The following is a 12,411-nucleotide window of genomic DNA, read 5'->3' as shown; positions in this document are numbered from 1 at the left end:
CGTCAAACAGCTTTGAGTCAATCGACCAGTTAACTTCTAGTCCCTTGAAAAAAAAAAAGAAAAAAAAGGAGGGGGTGGGTACATATTAAACAGCTGTAATACTTAAACACGCCAATTTGGATGTGAATCCATCCATCTATCTATCCATCCATCCATTATTTCTTTCTATCATATATTGTTCTATCGTTCCATCCATCCATCCATTCATCATTCTTTTTATCTATTGCTCTGTCATTCTATTGTTCTATCTATCGTTCCATCCATCCATCGTTCTTTCTATCTATCATTCTTTCGGTCTATCTTTGTCTTTGTCATCATCTAATTATTATAATTTTTTTAAACTTTTTTACTTACCAAATTTTAATAAAAATTGCCTTTTTAATTTTTTTTTTTTCAGTTTTTTCAAGAACTGGTTTGGAATTTAAAAGGCATTCTTAATTTGCTTCTGAATGGCACACAGTTTTTGTTTGTTGATGGCACTTTGTATGAAATTTTGAAATTCATAAATCTTTATGTGTGGCTTAATTAGCCACCACATTAGGGCACATGCATTTATGCACATCTTTTCAGGTGTGTTTTCTACAGATTAATCGAGAATGCTTGATAACCCTGAGTTTGCTTATTGTTCTGATCCCTCTGCATGCTCCCATAATGACATTCTCAGACAGGAATATGGCTGTGCGCGGAGGAGCCGTGGCTTTTGCCAGATTTGCACTCGGCTTGTCCCGTTTATCAGCAGATTTATAGATGGTGTGGAAAAGCCCCCTCATTCCTAAGCAGAAGTCTGGCCAATCATCACCACCAATACTTTCATCTCACATTACTCCGCCATGGTGTCTGCTGCCACAGATGCCCATCCGCTGCGTAGGCAAGTACATGTGCTTGTGTTATTATTGAGCAGAATGAAAATGCCAGTCAATGTGGGCACTGAATATTACTTTCAGCATGCACTAACAACTAGCTACCGGAATAGCATCTCCCGCTCCTTTTCAAGGCCTTCATTTGCCTGTGTTTATATTGCCTGGTCAGCGTTAACATTGAGAAAACGTTTTCTTGTTTGGGTGTCTCGGAGGGAGGCAGTTAAAGCAAATTTAGTTTTGCAAACTGAGACGAAAGATTAGCGTTTGGAGATTTATAATATTTACATTACTATCAAGTCTACATAACTATCAAATTTTAACTTTTGGATGGGATGTTTGAATGACAGAAGGTTTTTGGAGCTTTAAACTGTAGATTGCATTATCGCTGCTGGCTCAAGCGTTTATGATTCTGTGAAACCCTACTCCCCCTCCCTTTTTTCCGACCTCTCTCACTATCGCACACAGACAAAGAGCGTTATCCTCGTCTGGAATATTCTTCATTGGTCTGATGAGAATCCAACCGACAAGATCCGTAAAGAGTCAAAGGTTATTGTCTCACGCAGGGAGAAATCCAAACAACTGCTCCGTTAGAAAGAGGGGGAACCAGGGGACATACTCTCAGTGTCCACAACAACGCCAGAATCTGTAGCTTTCATGGTTTACATCACTGACAGATCGTTTTTCTGAAAACATGACTTTTTAAATTGCCATATATGGATGTGTGCAATACAGAACAGTCAAGTAAACACGTCGTAATACAAGATGTCACAGTTTGGCCAGAAGCGTTACGGTGGTGGTCAAACCTCAGTTATTGAATGTGGTGATCAAATATCATTAAAAGAAATATAAGATCTAGCCAAATATATAAGTCAGCCTGGTTCACAGATGTAATAATGGCATCTGCTGCAGGAAAAGTCCAAAAAGCCATAAATAAGTTTGTGCTTCCATTTCCATCATCCTGAAGTCAGTGGGTTTTTTGAATGGGTTTTAGGTTAAATGCTTGAAATAAGATCTGTGGCTAACACAAGCACAGGATATTTTCACATTTTCACACCCACTTGTGATTTTTTGTAAAGCTTTTACATGTTTGGAGCAAGGTGGTTAATAAATGAGACTGTCAGGTACATTAAACGTCATCAGCCGAACAGATAAACTCATCTACTCACTAGTCGCTTCCACAGCCTCATTGTGTTTATAATCATTCTCAGACTATTATAACTCAAACTTTCCAATCGATAGATTTTACATTAAGACATTTTTTTTACATTTGGTGACATTGAAGTTATGGCATCATGGTCTAGGTCGACTTTAGCTTTTTACTTCTGCCGTTTGCATTTAAGCATCAATTTCCATAAAAAGTTGTGTTCACCTGTCAAGATTATCTTGACGAACAAAACGTGAATCATAAACTTTTGTTGATCACAGTTCTTTTTTTTTTTTTTTTTTTTTGCAATAATCCAAAAGCCAGTTGGAAAGCCTAAAGAGAAGAACCAGGGTGATGATAATGTCCGGGTTGGTCAACAAAAATATTTTATCCCTGCAGCCCAATTATTAACGGCCGCTCAAAAGTAGCCATATGTTCTGACAGAATTAAACTATTTGCAATCATGATGTTAATGTTTCATTGTTATCGTTTTAGCAGTGTCCAAGTTTTTTCAAGCTTTCAAATGTAAGGGCTTGTGAAAAGTATGCTTTAAGAGTCCACAGAGCCAAAATTGCTCATTAATGAAGAAATTCTATGTATATTTGAGAAACAAAACCCTTGTTGTAGCAAACCTTATGACGTCTGGACTAAACCCGGAGAAAGTTCAAGGCTAAGATGCTTTCAAAAACGATTTCTGTAAGCAATCAATCAACATCTCTGATTCGGCATGCACTAGTTTAAAAGCCATTTAACAATATTCATTGGCCCATGTAATTCTTATGGATTTGATTTAAATCAGTTTATCTGTTGAAGTATTTTTCCACGGCTCATTCAGGATGCACTACATCATTTTTGTCACAAGAAGGCACTCCAGATAGAACAAAGACAGACGGTGGGACTGTTGGTTTCAATTCTCTCAAAATAGCCCATGAAGAGCCAGTTCATAATGGGAAGGGAACACTTAGCATGAGGAACTGCATACAAATGGTAGAAATGAATAAGTAAAAGCAGATCGTCAGATTAATTAGCATGTCACATGGTTAGCTCGAGGCTAGGTCAGTGTGCGAATTGTGTAGGATTGCAGCTTAGTAGAGCGAGCTTTTGTTTGCTCTGTCTCAAGGCATGAGAAGGAGGTGAACTGGGGAAAGGAAGAACCGTTTTCATCCTCGCTCTCTTTCTTACTGTTTTTCAATCCGTATCTTCATCTCGACAAAATTCAGTGCACACTGACCAACCAGTCAAATTTAATGGTAAGGGAGGGCACTCTCACCCTGGTGTATGTGTTACAGTGTAATACTCATAAACCTAAGGGCTATAACTACCCAAGACTGTTGAGCACATGGCTATTAAGCAGTTAATCAGATTAGGGAAGATGGGTTAATATCCCTCTCATGGAGCGCTAAATATAGTATATTTGAAGTGCCGCTTAACGAGAGGATAACGTTAGCCCTGCCTATACGTTAACACACCCTCAGACCCAATTATTCATCCAGTCAGACCCGGATGGCAAGCTGAACTAGCGTACGTATGCCAAAAGTGGGAGCTAAGCTATTAAAGCATCTAATAATGTGGGTGTTAGCTAAGTTAGCTCCCAATGCCACATAGTTAGGCTAACATTCAATGTTTGCTTTCAAGCATTTTGGGAGAAACCCCATGACCTTGTCATGTGGCCATACTTCGCCATTTAAGTTACAGGAACTCTCTTAGCAACATTTGTTTGACAAATGACTCATCTCAACTTTTTTGGGCAAGAATCATATTTTGCTTTATGAGAGAGACGGATTTTACTTTCCAACAAAAGCAGAGGGAATATTATTACTTTGTCTCACAAGGTCATGCCGTGATAAAAAGTCTAAATATTAAATGTCTGATAATAAAGTGATCAGTTTGCATTGCATTGTCCAGTTTAAACCAACTGCGGGTCTCCCAAAATTCCTTTTAAATTCTAATTTAAGTTTGAATTGAGGTAGCAAACAGAATGAAGAATAGCAATTCAAGTTTAAATGTAAAGCAGATTTCAAATATATTGAAATTAAATTGATATAACACATTTTTTACTAGAAAAGGAAGGTTTATCAATGCAGTTTGTTGACTTCTCAAAGTCACGTTTGAAAGTAAAAAAAAGCAATGTGTATTTTGTTTATATATTTCATCATATTGAATTATTACTTTAGTGCACCAGAGTGGAAGAACACTTTATAACCCACAATGCATTGAATTGCATAGACAGAAACTTCCTCTTCCTGCCGTTCCAGTTCAACTTTTTAATACAAAGGGAGTAAATTATTTAGCTCTAAGTCTTACAAAACCACAAGACCAGTTAAATAAGCAAGCAAACTTAGGCTGGTTTAATCTGTATTTTGTTTCACCAGCAGGCCTCCTAACAGATATATGGACAGTGAGAGGAAGATGAAAACAAAAGTGTGAGAGACTCAACCTGAAGATGCACAAATCAAAAGGTAGAAAATAGTGCTGTTAATTCGATTAATTGCATCTAACATGCAATTATGAAAATATATAATGTGTGTGTGTATATATATATATATATATGTGTGTGTGTGTGCACACAAACTTTTATGTTAGATGCAATTAATTGATCGATTCGACAGTACTATTAGAAAATATATATTCGAAAGTTTTGTAGCCAAGTCAATGGTGCTATAGCAGCAATTCCTATTGAGAAAGGGGATAAGCATAAATGAGGGAGAGTTAAGGACAGGCAGAGCGATATCCAGTATATGCCAACATGACGCAGGCTACAATAAATCTACTTACCCTGTGTGCTGCTTAGCTAACAGTTACAGGTCTGTTGAGAGACATACAGTTGCCAAAGTACATTAAAAGCACAAGATTATATAGAGAAATCGTTAAACAGGTAGATTGGTGCTTCATGTACTCTAAACAGACTAACCATCTGCTACTGTAAGCATAAGAGACTAACAGTCTCTGTAGGAGTGCTACAAAAAATGCTGGGTTTTATTGTGGTGCATTTGCAAGTGTTAATGTGATGCATTTGCAGAATCTAGATGTTTTTAACACATCTGGAAACACCTTCTTATACCACCATGGATTTCTATACTAGTCAATTCTTGTTTATGCTAGTAAGTGCTAGTGTTAATCTAGCACACAGGGGTGTCCAAACTCGGTCTTGGAGGGCCACCGTCCTGCAGAGTTCAGCTCCAACTTGCCTCGACACTGCCTGGAAGTTTCTAGTAAGCCTAGTATAAGACCTTGTTGATTAGCTGGTTCAGGTGTGTTTAATTGGTGTTGGAGCTAAACTCTGCAGGACAGTGGCCCTCCAGGACTGAGCTTAGACACTCCTGGTCTAGCATGATTTTAACCTGCAAAAACATCCTACAGTAAATGGATTGTAGTGCTCATTGGGGCTTTCTGAATACCATGCTGTCTGTTAGTTTTGTTAAAACCACACAACAGGAAGAGATCAGGATCAAATAGTGACTTGTGTGGTTTTTTTTTTTTTTATTGCTAACAAACATTACTGAGTCAATGTATTTTTTTAAATCACCATTTAATGTCATTCATGTTTGCAAATACATGATGCATTGCGATATCAACACTCAGAATTTCACGTCTGAATTCACATACACGTTTAATTTAGAAGATAAGACACACATACACAGGGTCATTCACACTTGTGTGGGCATCCAACCATAATGACTCAGAATGAAAATTTACACCAACGCTTGTTGAGAATTTGCTGCACTAATGCTCGGCCGGGTTTTCTTTCGACTCATAAAAGACAACAGTACTCTTCACAGCATTAGAGTAAGGTCCTAACCAAGACCTTTTCATAAACATCACCAATGTACAAAAATAGAAGAATCAGTAGAAAAATAAGAGATATGATGATAATGTGAGGGAGCGTTTGAGAGGGAAGTGTCCATCTCTGTATGATCAGTTAGAGCGAATTTATCCATGAGTGCAAGCAACAAACTTAGGCCCTGTCCCAACTTGCAATCCTGCAGACTCGTGACAGCCATTGCATGCATGTAACCGCATGGTGTCCCATTTTTGGATTCTGAAGGTTGCTCATGAGTGCACCCACTCATACAGTCTATGCAACATTGCGTCACCAAAGTGTAGACTGAGGAGGACCACAAGGGCTTAGGGGAGCATTTGGGACAAGGCTTTAACAGTATGCATCTCAGCTTTTTGATTCAGACTTTATGGAATAATTCAAATGGGGTTCCAACAGCATGTCGATGCTCTTACGTCAAGTATTGTTGCTTCACAATCTTGAGGAACATTAAGAATATCTTTGGTATTTGTTGAACTTCCCTTAATTTTGCTTCTGCTTCTCACTGCTGTATGTCTGCTGGTCTTAATCCCCCAGGTTATGCAGGTCAGATGTGTCAAAGGTATAATCTCGGGATTTGGTGGCTGTGTGATAATTAGGCCTGCAGAAAGACGCCAGGTAACCTGGATGTAACAACAACAATTTGGACTTAAACAACTTTCATTAATTCTCTTCCTGTTCGGCCTCGACCTGTTTTACCTCTCTGCCTTAGATGTAATGGCATTGCCCTGGACATTTTAATCTGAGCTAAGCCAGCGCTGAGCCAACAGTATATTGAGGTCAGTTTAGATGAGACAAGAAGCTGTGAAAAACTCATACGTACATGCCTCGGGTGGAAATATGCAACACTTTCATATAGGCCCCCTAATTCTCACTATTGTGGTGCCAAATTAATAGATTATAAGAATTAGGTGTTGCAACTATTGGTTGGAAATTCATGATCAAGTGGCTTTCAAAATTCATAACCCATTTACTACTGTACACTACCCACAGTTATATGTGACTCCAAAAAGATGTACTTTAGGGTCATTAAACAGAGTGACTTTCATTTTTCAGTTAAAGGCACTTAGTTGATAATCTGTTTTGGGTATCTGGTATCTACGAGAATATCCTTGGCTTGAGAAAAGTGTCCATTGATTTCAGTTCGTTATTTCTGATAGCATGAGTAATGAGCATTAAAAAAACGAACAAAAAAACACATCCCTTGCTAATCTTTCCGCCCTTTCAACGCAGTATGCAGGATCTCTTCGATTCTTCAAGTATGTCTATCACACATACGTACAAAAAAACAAGAAAAGAAAAAAAAAGACAGTCGCTTTTGTGTCTGTGTAACTCAGATGCTCTTCATAATGTGTCCATGGTGTTTCCTCTCAGCCAGTGTTGTGCTTCTTTAGGCCTGGCACTTAGCCATGGAAAGCCTAGGTAGAACATGCTGCCAAATGGGAACAAATCCAAGTTACCTCACTCTTCTTCTCTTTTTCCCATCAGGCACGCTCGTAGCTTCCCCTTGCAGCGAGCTAGCAACCGCCAATTGGGAAAGTCTTGGGTTTTCCTTACATTGTTGAGCACACAAATACAGACTTCTCAACTTGTCATTGGGCGGGTGCTCTAACTGGACATGTTGGACCAGATGTGAGTTAACACATTTTGGTCAGTTGCAGGGCAACCATGGCGAGAATGTGTGAGTGGGTTGGCAGGTGTAGACTGGCTGCACCTGAGCAATGTAGTAATTGCTAAAGTTGCCGTCCGCAATGTACGGCGCAGGCTGGTAAAAGCAAGTGACGTTAGCCACATTGGGAATTACATTCTGCTCTGCCAACACGCGTACTGCCAACATGGTGATAAGGCTCAGAGCCTGTCGCCTTTCATGTCCCATCAAGCATACTGTACTTTCATTGACGACACTGTGTAGGGTGGTCAGGTACTCATACTTCCGGTCCTCTAGTCCCACAAAGTGATTCTGCAGATAGGACTCGAGCTTGCGCCTTTGTTCTGCCACATCCGAGAAGTCGATGAAGAACCGGGAGCACATGTAGCGTTCGAGAAGCTTCATCTCGGCTTCCGAAGCGGCACGGAAACCTCGCACCAACAGGTGGCAGTACTTCAGCAAGCCGCCGCCCCGGATCTCTTCTGGATTTCGTGTGCAGATCAGTTTCCGTTGCAGGTGGTCCAAGGCTACGCTGAAGTCTCCGTAAACGCTCTCTCCCACAATGGAGGGATGGAACGTCTCAGCCATGGGGTTCTCCGAGCACTCGTAGAAGAGGAGGAGGGAGTCCAGGCGGATCTGAAAAGAGTCGACGCTGAATTCAAACTGTCGCCGCAGGGAATCCACAAACTTCAGTTCGACGTTCTTCCCGCTGTTGTTGGAGAGGGAGATTAGACTCCAACGGTCTGAATCATTACACACTTTCACCATCTTCTGCACATAAGCCTCCTGAGGAAAGAGGAAGAATGGTTGGGATGAGGACAGTGTTCTCTTGAAATAGTCCAATATATAATGTTCAATGAAAAATGTATGTGTGTGTCTTGAAAGATGGAGATGCACAAAACTGTATGTGGGTGTTAAAGCAGACAAATAAATAATTATTTAAATCATTGCTAAGTTCTCTGCATTATTGAAATGCGTGCAAGAAAAGTTAAATATGTCTACAATAAGCATTTTGTCAATAGTAGAAGACTGCAGATGCATAATTTTGACATTGTAAAGTCACTTTGCATATCCAGTTAAGGCATTACATTGCATTGCTATAGCTATAAATTGTATCAGCCTAATTTGCATACATGAAAAGGCTGTGTGCTTTTGCATACGGTAGAGAGAGGTGAAAGCGGATCCATCGTAAATTGGTTTAGAGAAATCCTCTTTGTAGTAGAAACCAACGTTTTTACAACCAGTGACCTTATCTTATTGCAGCTTAAATCTAATAGACACTAGAGGCATGTCTAGTCCAGTCAATGTCAAATTATAACATGTCATGCACTTCCCCTTTACTTAACACATGAAACATGGAATTATATCATTGTATTTAGCTGAATCTTGCTTATCCAAAGTGACAGTAGCTACACTTAGAATAAGGGCAGTCCTGATGGGATAGAGGTTAAGTGCCTTGCTCAAGGGTGCAGTGCAATGATGAATCAATCAACCCCTGCAAGGTTTCAATTACTAGCTTGGATTTTTAGCTACCTTGCTTTAAAAAAACAAACAAACATATTAAGCCATTCTAAGCAGGTTTCTTTATCTGATTTAGCTGGTCTCCCAGTCTGACCAGCGGAAAAGTGCCCAAAACACCTGTAAAACCAGCAAAAAAACCCAGTTTGGGCTGGTTTAAGCTAAGCAGGACACTGGTTTACAATACAAATAAAGACAAATGAAAATAACTAACAAATAATACGCTCACTAAATCTTTACCTTTAATGTCACTGGAGTAATTTTCTCTTTATTCACTCCTTCAGGCAGAAAATCCAGGAGGGAGTCGAGAACGATATCCTTGACGGTCTGAAACGCCACTTCTCCTTTCAGATCCGCGCAAAATATGAGATCCAGATCCTTGTAGCCCAACCCGCTGTCCTCGTGGAGAACGTGACTGGCCGCGGAACCGTTCAACCGGACCTCCCGGACGTGGATCTTGCGCTCTTCCATGCGACACCGCACCACTTTGACAATATCCCGAGGTTTCATCTCCAAAGTGGGGAAGTTCCATTTGCCGTGAATAGGAATGGATTCGGTCAGGATGACATCCAAACGCTTCACCTGCTCCCAGTTCAGCACGCTCAAGTTACTCAGATTCTCTTCCATGGCGAGTGATTAGAGATCGGTTTGAGTCCTAGAATCAGGTCTGTAACTTTATATCGCTTTAGCCATGTCCAACGAAACGATAAGCGGTTGTAAGGAAAATGTTATAATTTCATGAATTTATTCTAGAGAAGAGTCAGTCAGGTGAGAGTTTATATGCCCGTCTATGCATTCGTTTTGCATGCAGCGCACCGCTGCTGCGCCTCACCACTGTGCGTAAAAGCTCGCCAGATGTCCCGTTTGCGCACAGCGCTGAAGTTCGTGGCGACGGCGGTGGACGCGGGTTCTCACGGCTCTCGGGGAGCCGTGAGAATCAGAATGTTTGCGGCATGATTGCGATGAGTTTTCAGGTCGGACAAAGAAAAAAGGGCACGCCTTTCCAAGAAAACGAGTATCAAGTGGCAAAAGACTGTCCCTCTTCTCTTTTAAAGTGAAACCTGGACGCTTTGAGCCTTTACATGTTGTTTTATTCTGTGAAAAATAAACGTATAAATCAATAAATCAATAAGTTGCAAGCCCGATTAATACATAAATTGCGCACTGAATGAATATAGATATGCATAATCAATAATACGTGTTGAACGGATTACATACCTGTATGATCACATTGTCAGCTGTTCTGTCAAACTGCTGGCTGCTCATGTCATCTCGGCTGCACAGTGAGGATGCATAGAGATTAACCCGTAAACTAAAGCAGGAGTGACGGTGAATTTGAGTGACAGCTGCGCAAACCAATCCAGACACACGCTTCTCGCCTACAGTAATATTATACACAGTTATACCCCTTTACGACCTGTTAAAGCAATACACGGATATTTATAATAAAGTGTAGCTTAATAATTAATGATTAAAAACGTTTTTTTTTTTTAGGATATTTATCAATTCTGTTTCTGTAGCCCCAAGAATCGACTTGGTATACATGTCTCAGAAAAATATTTTTATAATTTCTAAAAGACATTAGTGTAAAGGAATACGTAGCCTATATAATAAATGAACCAATTAAAACTGACTAGCAAAAAAAACATCCCTTCTGCCTTTATAGATAGCTGTGAATGTCAATGCTGCCCTCTAGAGAAAGTCATCAGATCTTAAACTTGAGATGCACCTTTATACAGGTGAGTAAATAGAACTATATTTTAGGGACAAATTTGCAGAAAAATGTGCCTATATTGTATCTGACAAAGGGGCGTCTTCATAAGGAAATGGTTTTTTAAGACGCTAATGTCTTTATTGGCTTTTAAAAGTGCTGCATGTTTTATTTTAGGGTTCGGGGTATGTGTTAGGGTTAGTCTGTAGTCATTATAATTAGCTTAATTTAAGGGCAAATGAAGTCTAAGGGAAGTCAAGTCCCTGTTTAGATGGCTATGCAAACGGAGAGGGAGGGAGACGAAGTGTGTGTGTGTGTGTGTGTGTGTGTGTGTGTGTGTGTGTGTGTCATGTAAGATAGAAAGAGACTAGCTGGTAACTGTGTGTAGGTATGTGTGTATAAATGTCAGGCTGTCACCCAGATTCTATCAGGGGGAGCGGACCTGCGTCACAGCGGTAACAGCCAATAAAGCAGGATTATTCTAGATTACCCCCTACACCATGACTCTTTGGCGCACTTCTGAATGTGTGTGTGTGTGTGTGTGTGTGTGTGTGTGTGTGTGTGTGTGTGTGTGTGTGTGAGGAAGAGAGGAAGAGAAGGCAAAACTTGTGTTTAGTGCTTGCATCCGAAACAGTATGAATTTACTCTGTACAGTGCATAAAAAAGAGCATGTCATGAACATTTTTTACATTTGTGCACTTTGACATTATTACTTTTTTAAATTGAACATTTATATACATTGATAGAAATAATTATAAAAACATCAATTGCTATGCAATGCAAAAAGACTAGACTTAAAATGCTTCGTTTTCTTAATGCAAACTGTAATCTCCTTGAGTCTTTTTTATTTTCGGATGATATGTGACCTGGACCTGATTCCTGGAGGAGTTGCATTGAAAGGGTCAGTTGAAGCGGTCAGGCATTTCCGGTCTCTCTCTCTCTCTCTCTCTCTCTCTCTCTCTCTCTCTCTCTCTCTCTCTCTCTCTCTCTCTCTCTCTCTCTCTCTCTCTCTCTCTCTCTCCACATGGAGTCATAAACTTTATCACACTGTTTTTCGTTTATTTGCCCGGATGCTTTCTCTTTAGCTTAGGCTAAAGTATATACGTGTGAACATACTACATTAGGCTACAGTGTCTTGTCTTTCTAGTCAGGTAGACATTGTCGAGGTAAGACAGATTGGCATCTGACCCCTGCAATGAGATCAGAAGAGGCTTTATCCAATCCAGCACCCCAGCTATACCACTGAGACAGTTACACACTTTCTCTTGCTCTCTCTACTAAATCCCTGTGAGTCGGGAGAAGGCTTAGTAGTAAAGCCTCAAACTGAGGTATCATTCCATAAACCATACGTTTTTATTTGCATATTTGTGGCGTCAGTGTCATTGATTAGATGAAAGCAGCAACTCTCTATCATTGTGCTTCGTCGTATTATATATTGCCTTGTACTTTCACGACTCTGTCATGCACAAAACTGTCATGCCCTTCACTCGCTAACTTTATTTTTAATTTATTTTCCCTTACGAAATTGTTTAATGCAGCATTCTATATATATATAGGTGTGTTTAAGTTGTTTATATATATATTTTTTTTATAATTAATAGATTATTGAGTTGTTTGTGGTGGGGTAAATTAACCGCAATGTGCGTTGACGCAGGCCCGTCGCGACAAGGCAAGCAAACCAAGCAATTGCTTGGGGCCCCGAGCTGGCCTGGG

At 40.0% G+C, this 12,411-nt stretch overlaps 1 protein-coding gene across 1 annotated transcript; it reads right to left on the bottom strand.

Annotated features, from left to right (window-relative positions):
- Positions 1-5,375: 5,375 nt before the first annotated feature.
- On the bottom strand, positions 5,376-10,292 carry tent5ab (terminal nucleotidyltransferase 5Ab). The gene is made up of 3 exons (XM_081387256.1): positions 10,206-10,292; positions 9,228-10,082; positions 5,376-8,255 (listed from the first exon to the last, which is right to left on the bottom strand). Exons 2-3 carry the CDS (start codon positions 9,612-9,614, stop codon positions 7,473-7,475), a joined length of 1,170 nt encoding a protein of 389 aa, XP_081243382.1. The 5' UTR covers positions 9,615-10,082; positions 10,206-10,292; the 3' UTR covers positions 5,376-7,472.
- Positions 10,293-12,411: the final 2,119 nt, after the last annotated feature.

This window comes from Scardinius erythrophthalmus (assembly GCF_964197995.2).
Source record: "Scardinius erythrophthalmus genome assembly, chromosome: 15".
NCBI classification, from domain to species: Eukaryota; Metazoa; Chordata; class Actinopteri; order Cypriniformes; family Leuciscidae; genus Scardinius; species Scardinius erythrophthalmus.
Note: the sequence above shows the minus strand (reverse complement) of the source record. Positions and strands in the feature narration are given on the sequence as shown.

What these genes read in the sequence shown, in the direction of transcription:
- tent5ab (XM_081387256.1), bottom strand. Translation starts at nt 9,614, where the DNA reads ATGGAAGAGAATCTGAGTAACTTGAGCGTGCTGAACTGGGAGCAGGTG. An exon ending in TTACTCCAGTGACATTAAAG is followed by an intron (nt 8,256 to 9,227) that starts GTAAAGATTTAG and finishes CTCTTTCCTCAG; the next exon opens with GAGGCTTATGTGCAGAAGAT.